The sequence below is a fragment of the Polistes canadensis genome, unplaced genomic scaffold, assembly GCF_001313835.1.
Source record: "Polistes canadensis isolate GaletaPanama2010 unplaced genomic scaffold, ASM131383v1 scaffold_193, whole genome shotgun sequence".
Classification (NCBI taxonomy): domain Eukaryota; kingdom Metazoa; phylum Arthropoda; class Insecta; order Hymenoptera; family Vespidae; genus Polistes; species Polistes canadensis.
The window spans coordinates 26,601-35,832 of NW_014569740.1; the positions used below are offsets into that span (position 1 = coordinate 26,601).

At 27.0% G+C, this 9,232-nt stretch overlaps 2 protein-coding genes across 2 annotated transcripts in view; both read right to left on the reverse strand.

The window, feature by feature from the left end:
- Positions 1–6,022, reverse strand: part of LOC106789635 (putative uncharacterized protein DDB_G0277255) — a gene marked incomplete in the record, with an annotated part of 13,043 nt that extends 7,021 nt beyond the window's left edge. The window contains 1 exon segment of the mRNA XM_014754022.1: positions 4,713–6,022.
- LOC106789634 (nucleolar complex protein 2 homolog) lies at positions 5,250–8,745 on the reverse strand. Its single transcript, XM_014754021.1, has 12 exons — positions 8,631–8,745; positions 8,354–8,522; positions 8,030–8,259; positions 7,833–7,948; positions 7,626–7,735; positions 7,391–7,548; positions 7,083–7,307; positions 6,808–6,996; positions 6,620–6,739; positions 6,413–6,544; positions 6,107–6,322; positions 5,250–6,022 (listed from the first exon to the last, which is right to left on the reverse strand). The coding sequence occupies exons 2-12, from the start codon at positions 8,505–8,507 to the stop codon at positions 5,456–5,458; spliced, it is 2,217 nt and encodes a 738-aa protein (XP_014609507.1). The 5' UTR covers positions 8,508–8,522; positions 8,631–8,745; the 3' UTR covers positions 5,250–5,455.
- Positions 8,746–9,232: the final 487 nt, after the last annotated feature.

Sequence of the window (9,232 nt, forward strand, 5' to 3'; positions counted from 1 at the left end):
TATATAGAATATTTATTAATTGTTTAAAGTATCTTTAAACTTGTGTATTAAACGTATGATAATAATAACTATTAATATATATTGTGCATTAGAATAATACAAAGTTTCAAGTAAATAAATATTTGTGCCAAAATGAATTATTCATAATTTTATTTCTCCACGTGTGTGTGTGCGTGTAGTTATGTTTCATACAACATTTTATCGTTAGTCATAAATTTAATATTAGAATGAACTATTTTATTCCGTATTCTAAAACTCATTGAATTGAAATAAAATAATAATAATTTTATTCTCACCATATCGAAATGAAGTATTTTCGATGTTAAATTCTCAAGAAAGTTTCTTTTGACGGGGTCGTGCCTGTCTGAGGGTTTGAATCCACGTGATCGTATTACATTGTCCGCGGAAATGCTCCTTTGTAAATAATTCTTATCATGCAAATTTTCGTAACAACTTTGAAAACTGCTGATATATTTTTGATTCACATTCTTCTTTAAATTATTACTATTGTTTGATGTTAAAACATAGGACGTATAATTATTACTTGTTAAAACGTTACGTTGCTTGGCGTTGTTGGATCTGAAAGAGAAAAAAAAAAAAAAAAACGTCAAAAGAACATATTCATCAAATTAATCAAATTCATCATCATCATTATTATTATTATTAATTGTAAACCTATACACAATATTTTATTTCCTATCAAAATAATTAACTACCAACTTTGTACAATAATCCAAAAAATTCAGATTCCTTACACTTTCATTCTCAATTAATTAATCTTTCATTTTTTATTTAAATAACAAACAGAAATAGAGAGAGAGAAAGAGACAGACAAGAAGACCTTGATAATTAATTAAATAAAACCAGTAATATGAGCCACCCCAGCCCCCTTCTTCCATTCGTACCATTACGAAATGTGGTTTGAAGTTAATTAAAAAAAAAGGGGGGGGGAAATAAAAGTAATATAATTAATAGAACCTTGAACATTGGATATGACGATGATGGGACCTTGGATTTTAGTTAACAGAAGTGTTTATGTATATATTTCGCATAGTGATGAGTTAGTTAGCCAACAAAACACACGAATTTGAAGATAGGGAAAATTCGTACGATGTTTAATGCTTAAGAGACTACTACTATTACTACTACTACTACTACTAATACAAATGAAGCTTTTTTGGCTTGAAGAATTGGTTCCCTTCCAAGCGGCCAATTAATTCCGCGTTGCGGTATTGGCATCGGTACAACGAGACGACGTTCTGTCTAAAAGAAATGCTAAATTTATCTGTTGTAACGTAATACGTAGGTAACACACCACCAGCTAGCAAAAAGCTTTTACTAAAACACTTTTTTTTTTTTACTCTTTCTCACAATTATTCTCTCTCTCTCTCTCTCACACACTCTCATTCTCCTGCATTTATTTATTTAATTTTTATTTTAATTTTATTTTTCTATCTCCTTTTGATTAACAGGATGTTTATAATAAAAGAAATATAAATGTCATCGTGTAACATTTGTGAAAAAAAAGCAAACAAGAAGTTTATCTTATTGAGAACAGGTGTGTCATACTAGGGAAAGGGGGTGGCAGGTGGGATTGGGAGGGGGGAGCTAGTAAATTGTATAGAAATCAAAATGATATTATATTATAAGACAAATGAATGATTTAAGATGAATGTTTTAAAAATAAGAAAAATAATATTAATAAATAAAAGAGAAATATATAAACGAGTGTTTAGTATATATATATATATATATATTAATAAATTTTTTTTCTTTTTTCGTTATTAAATTAAAAGCATCGAAATTAGCGAAATTTTTTCGATGATTATTATTAAATCATTTGAAATGAAATTTTTCAACGATGACGTCAATATTGACGGTAATAAAAAAGAGCATATAAATAAGTATACTAGGTTTAAGAAAAAGAAAAAAAAAAAGAAAGGAAGGAAGGAAGGAAGATAGAAAAGAAATAAAAATGAAATAGAGAAGTGTAATTCATTTGAAAATACACGATGTGAGAGAAAGACGTATGTTGTGTTGTTAAGTAACTGTCGATTTCCGTTGGGAATTTCCTGGTTATTTTCACTCACCTAAATCCTTTCATTCAACTATATATATATATATATATTTCTACTTTTCAATCTAATAGTTTTCTGTTACAATGTGTACTGATATTTACTTGCTTGTAATTATCAAACAATATAAATACAAAAGTTATATATATATATGTAACTCGTATGAATTAGTATTATATGAGAAAAATTGTGCAAGTATAATATACGTTTTATTCGAGTATAGAAATGATTTTTCTTCTTTGTTTTTTATTTTTTTTTTAGACGAGTACAAGTTCGAGTAAGAAAATCGCGATGGTTGGGGGAAAAAAAAAAAAATTATTATCTATTATTATAATATATACGCGTATTGTTAGTGTGTGTGTGTGTGTATTTACCAATGAAAATTGCTTTTATAGTTCGCGTTTAAATCCAAGTATAAAATCCGGGATGTGTGATCGATACGTCGCTTTAAATAGACCTTGTTTGCTAGAAGTTTGAGTTTCAAGCTGGAGCCAAGTAGAACGAACCACCGAATGTTCGAAAATCGAACACTCCTCGACACATTACAATTTTATATTCAATAATAAAATGTATATTTTTGAACACCCCTTCTCCGCCCCCCTCCCAAAAAAACAAACATTGTTTTTCTCATTTTTTCTGTTAAATAACAATTATGTTACATATTTATGCATCGTTAATTTTTTCCTTCTTTCTTTTGTGGTTTACAATAAAACAATAATAAATAACGGAAACAATATGTTATGGTGTTAATTTACAAAGAACAATAGTAATCAGATTCAGACTTGGCTAATAAATATATAATTATATCTTATAATATATAAAGGCAAAAAATAAAGAGTGAAATATCAGGTTTAAAACAAAAAAACTTGTATATTTAATATTATTTTTTGGGAGGTTCTCTATATATATGTAAAAAAAAATGTTATTATATATTTATGATCGATTTCAAACGTTCTTTTCTTTTTATCTCACAAATATAAACTTTAACTAAACTAAATTTAAAAAATCCTTTCTCGTAATCTTAGTTTATGTTCTTACTAACAAGTAAGGATAATCCTTTCTTCTTCATAAAATACGTAAAAAAATAAAATGATTTATAAATTTTTCCAAACTTTGACGCAAAACCTTATCGCAACACCGTACAATGAAGAAACTGTAAACACGTTAGATACTCCCCCCCCCCGCCCCACCCCGCAAACAAAAAAGACCAAGAGAAAAAAGAAAAGTAAAAACAGATACGAATAATAACGTATATAAAAACAAAAAGGAATTAATTTTTCACTTTAAACGAATTCGATAATATTGAACAAGAAAAAAGAAAAAAGAAAGAGACTTATATAAATTTTCTCTCTCTCTCTCTCTCTCTTTCTTTTCTTTATAATTATTTAAACAAGAAGATTGTAAGAACTTTTACTTATCATACGATGATTTCCTCATTTCGATGTTGACGTACAAGGTGGTAGTCGGTGGTTTTTGCTTTCCTATCTTTCTCTCCCCCTCTCTTTCTCTCTCTCTCTCTCTCTCTCTCTCTTTCTTTCTCTTTCTTTCTTTCACTCTCACTCTTATACGTTATATTACTCTTATAAAAGCGGTATTTTCAAACTTCCTCTGAATATATAATTTTTTAATTTGTTTTTCTCAATTTTTTACGTAACTCGCGCTTTTCGTTTAGTATGCTTCGTTCCGAACGAAATAAATCGGAATACGCAATTCCTCGGCACGAAGAAGGCTCCCTCAAACGTGAGAGCTGAATTCGCATCTTGCAAAACTCTCTTCTGCTCCTCGTCTTTGGCACGCACGAGGAGGCGCCGACGAGAAACATTTTAGAAGAAGATGAAGAAGAAGAAGAGGAAGAAGAAGAAGAAGAAGAAGAAGAAGAAGAAGAAGAAGTGAGTACAACGATTGAATTGAAAGTACAGTAATTATGTTGAATCACTTGCTGGCAACCAACAACCACCACATTTAATCAATTTAACTAATCTTTCAAAATGAATAATATGCTTTATTTTTCTTCTTCTTCTTCTTCTTCTTCTTCACGAGAGACACAATATTTTTTTCAATATTTTATAACTGTTTTATATTTTACTCGTAAGTGTGTGTTAACGAATATTAACGGATAAGGAGAAAGAGAGAGAGAGAGAAAATCAAATGTATTTTTATATCAAACAGAAAACACCCACCGTCTAACTTTTCTTGTTCCAATATTTTCTGTTATGATTATCTAAAAAAGAAAACGAAGAAAAAGAAAGAGAGAGATATATATATATTCTTTTTATATATATATATATATATATATTTTACCTTCACACACGTGAATTATCTTATTTGAGAAAATGAAAAAAAAAATAGTGTATTGAATGATAAATATATTTATATTGATGATTTCGAATAAAGTTTTATATATCACAATATAAAAGTAAAACGAATCTTTATTTATTTCTTTTTGATGTATGCGAGGTTTCTAACTTATTCTTTTTTTCTTGTTTTCCACGTGATTATAGTGATAGATTATATTCTATCTCTCTCTCTCTCTCTTTTTCTCTCTTTCTCTCACCCTTTCTTATTTTTGTTCTTTTCGTGTGTGTTTTCTTTTTGAATAAAATATCCACAGCGTGTCTTAGGATACAGCGCACTTACATGCGGTGAATTACAACACGCTCGGCCCGTGCTTTATAATAGCGACCAACCGTCGCTATACCAACTTCCCGACTGCCTTGGCTCGTCTTTGGTAAAAATAGACCATCGAAAAGCGACACCTCAGGAATCGGTGGCCCGTTCGTTCTGCCGTCACGACAGATCTATCTTACACGTTCCTTTATCTCATTTTCTCTTTCTTTCTTTCTTCTTTCCTTCCTCTTCCCTTTCTCTATGTTTCGATGTTTTCTAAATTGGTTTCTTATTCTTATTCTTATTCTTATTCAACTGCTACAGACATAATCTCTCTCTCTCTCTCTCTCTCTCTCTCTCTTTGACTGTTTAAGAAAGTTTACAATCTTCTGGGGTAGTTGCCCTTGATTCACCTCACGTTAAACACACGCTTCTTGAGTAATACTTTTGTATATAATTGTACTCTAATATATAATATATTGTGTTTGTTAGATAAATAGAGAATGGACGGGGATTATAAATTTCTTTATGCGAATAGAAATAGAGAGATTTGAAAAAAGAAGTATATAGATAATTATTGTTATTAGTTTTATTAGAAAATTATTATATTAAGTGTCCTTTTTTTTTTTGTTCCCTTCAATAGGGCTAATAGATAAATGAGATATATATCTAAGTTTGAAAATATTTTTTTACATTTGATATTAATTGTATTTCTAAACAGATAGTTTTTAGTTTTTTCCAAAAGTTAGACTAGATTTTAAAAATTATTCATTTCAATAATCTACTTCATCCGGGTCTATGATATCAGTAACAATATCTTCTTTACTGTCATCGTCATCATCTTCTTCGGTCATGTTTTGATAAACTACTGCATTCTTAGCGGACACTTTACTCTTCGTTGATTTTTTCTTTCTTTTCAATTTTTTATTTTTTGATCCTTCTACAGATACGTCTTCATCATTTTCTTCACCTTCCCCTTTCATTCGTAATTCAAAATCACTTTCCTCTTCGCTACTCATCGCATCCTCTTCATTCGATTTCCTTTTAGATTTTGTCAAATTAAGGAAATCGTATTTACCCAATTCATCATTTTGCGTTATATCTTTCATCTTCTGATCTTGATGTATCTTAATCCAGGAATCATAATATTTCGCTAAATTTGTACCCTCTACTTTTACACCATTTTCCCAATTTTTAATCTCACCAATGTCTTGTAAATTAAATACTTTTTTTGATCTTAAATCTGTTATGTATTTCGAATTTTCTTCGATTTTTTCCAACAATTGTTTCATTTTTTTACAGTAATTCGCTACGTGACATTTCTTTAAAAATGCTTTCAACTGTAATTAAAATATTTCCAAATTAGATAACGCGTTATCATCATGTATTTTAAAAATTATAAATATAAGAGATATTATACTTACTTCCATTACACATACGATATATAATTCTGGAAAAGATATTAAATGGCTATCCTTTGCTGCATTTTCTAATATTAATTTATAAATAGTATCAATTACCGAATCCTTAAAACCATTTTCTATTAATTGAGACTTTGACATTCTTAATATACAAGTAAAAGATATTGGTTTCATTGATACATTTTTATGTTTTTTATTAAAATCATAAGTTGATAATACCTAAAATCAATATTATAATATATTTTTCAAAATAATTATAAATACGTGTATTTTTATAAATGTATGTGAATTAATGAATTTATACTATACCTCTAATAGAAATGGTAAAATAGGTATGAATGTATTCGTTCCCTTAGAAATGTTAATTAACATTTGCACACAGTGAAAACGTAAAGGATAATATTGTTGAGTTGGTATTACTTTAATTGTTCCAATAATAATCTGCAAATATATATAATAATTGTAATCTATTTACATAAATATTGTTTAAGTATAATTAACATAATTATATATTACCTGTACTAAAGGATACAATAAAGTAGAGAGGCTTGATTGTTTTTTTGATAATGCTATTAATCTGGTCCAGAAGAATAATGAATTTATATATTGCCAATTATAAATTGCTTGAAAATGTTCCTATGGAAATAAATGAATATTGTTTTAATTTCATTAGTTTAGAATAATTACAAATTATAAATAATTACCTGTTTCTTTAAAGTTATTGCATTTCTTAAGTAAATAGCAAGTTGTCTGATATATACAAAAGCATATTTGTAAGCAAGATCAGGATTCAGTAAATATATCTCTGTTAAAGAATGTCTCATAAAATTTATTCCAGCCAATGTGTTAGGTGATACAAATTTAGAATTTTGTACGTACTTAAAATACATAGTCTGAAAAAAAAAGAAAAAAGAACATAATTAGAATTGATTATTATTTAGAAAGAATTTCTTAGAAAAACAGAAAAATATAACTTTACCTTATAAAGTGTTTCCAGTATAGAATCTTTTTGATTTATAGCCATACGTAATATGCATAAAAATGCAATGATTCTGATAGCATCATCTCCGGTTGACCAAAAATTCAATAGTACTCTTAATAATGGTTTTTTTAATGAAGAAAATGATTGAGTGTACGGTAACATATTGTATAAATGTTTTAAAAGTACTATTTGTATATTAGCCGATGTAACATTTCGTAAAATCTAAAAAGAAAATATAATATTGTTATTACAAACATTACTATATATAAAATTACTTGTATTATAAATATTCAATTAATACAAACCATAATCAAATCAGTTAAATACGATTTTAATGAGCTTTTTACTTTTATGAATTTTTTGCATTTGTGTGCCTCAAAATATGCATCGGTGTTCAAATTTAAAAAACGTTTGAGCGCATCAGATAAATGAATAATGCATAACTGAATGACTTCATTAAATACTGAAATTGTAATATTTTATGATTATAGCACGTTTAATCTAATTACAAGTGCATTAATTAAATATAATAATACTTACTGGCACTTCCTTCAACTTTAAATGATGTAACCTTTTCATCAGGATTTTCTTGCACGGTTTGCAATGCCGCATGAAAAGCTTCGATTGCAATTTTAATAGTTTTCGATGTTCTAGAAAGATATAGTTGTGAATATAGATTTTATCCATGTGTTCATATAATAAATACAATTATTTGAATAATTAAAAATATATATAAAAATATATTACTTGTCAGTTTGAATATCATTCTGCCATGTTTTTAATAATTGTAATGTAAGTTTGATCTTATCACCGGTTGATACAATTTTTTCTTCTTGTTCAAAATCACTCTCATCGCTGGCCACCTATGATATTATAATAATTAGAATAGAAAGATAAAATATTATAACATATTCATATTTTAAACTTATATAGTATTTCTATACCTCTAACTTATCGTTAGGTTTATGACATAATTCAGATTCATCATCATCATCATCGTCAGAATTCGTATCACTTGACATTTTAAATTTTAATAGATTTTCATCATTTTCTTTTAAATAAGAATAAAACGTAGGATCTATTTTCTCTAAGTTCTTTAATGTTCTTTCATATTCTTCTGGATCCATATCGCTATCACTGCTTTCTGTATCATGTTTTGGAATTTTTTCTTTACCTGATAAAAAAACAAAATATGCATCATAAAAAATCATAGTCTAATACATAATAGAATCTAAATATATATATATATATATAAAACAAATAAATACGTTTTTTCTTATTCGGTCCTTCACCATTTAATTTAAGATCATTGCTTTTGGAAGATTTTTTTTTAGATTTATCTTTAATCAAACCACACATTCTTCTCATTGCAACAGATTCATTAGAACCTTTCTTCAATTTCTTTGGCTGATTTTTCTGCATTGTTTATAATCAAAACTAAATATGGAAACAATAAATTAATTAATATTAATTTATCACATTGATATATTAAAATAACTTTAAAATAAAAAAAAATATATATATATATCTAATATTTAGTCTTACCTGAAAAATATATATTAACACAACTTATATATATTTTAAAAAAATATAAATTATATTGAAATCAATAATATACAGAAAATACAACACCACGTGGGATATTTTGTATTACACTGTAGTCCTCTAACCAAAAGAAATATCTGCAGGAAATAGATTTGCTGTTAAAAGATGGCGCCACTTGTATTGCAACTAAACCACCAATGAACTAATAATGCACTTGAAGCGACCAATAGAATAAATGTGCATTCTTTTACATTACAAAAAAAAAAGCGGGTAAGACAAATGAAATTTGTAGAAAAAGAAAAAACAAATGAGAACTTGCCAAAGAATATTTCCACCAATCAAATAATTATCTTTTTAAATTACGTTAAAAAAAAGTGTTACAAATTATATAGAAATATTAAATATTATAAAATAGTAAATAATTATATATATAAATAATTTAGAACAATACATTTGAAAACCGGTTACAGTGAGTATGTATTATTACAAAATACTGTTTTATTTGTTTAAATATATTCTTTATTTATTTTTATACATACATTGCATTTTGTTTTGTTTTAATAATAATATCCATTATTATACAGGTATTAATAATTAAACAA

What these genes read in the sequence shown, in the direction of transcription:
- LOC106789634 (XM_014754021.1), bottom strand. Translation starts at nt 8,507, where the DNA reads ATGCAGAAAAATCAGCCAAAGAAATTGAAGAAAGGTTCTAATGAATCT. An exon ending in TATTGTATCCTTTAGTACAG is followed by an intron (nt 6,545 to 6,619) that starts GTAATATATAAT and finishes ATATATTTGCAG; the next exon opens with ATTATTATTGGAACAATTAA. An exon ending in TTTTACCATTTCTATTAGAG is followed by an intron (nt 6,323 to 6,412) that starts GTATAGTATAAA and finishes TATTGATTTTAG; the next exon opens with GTATTATCAACTTATGATTT.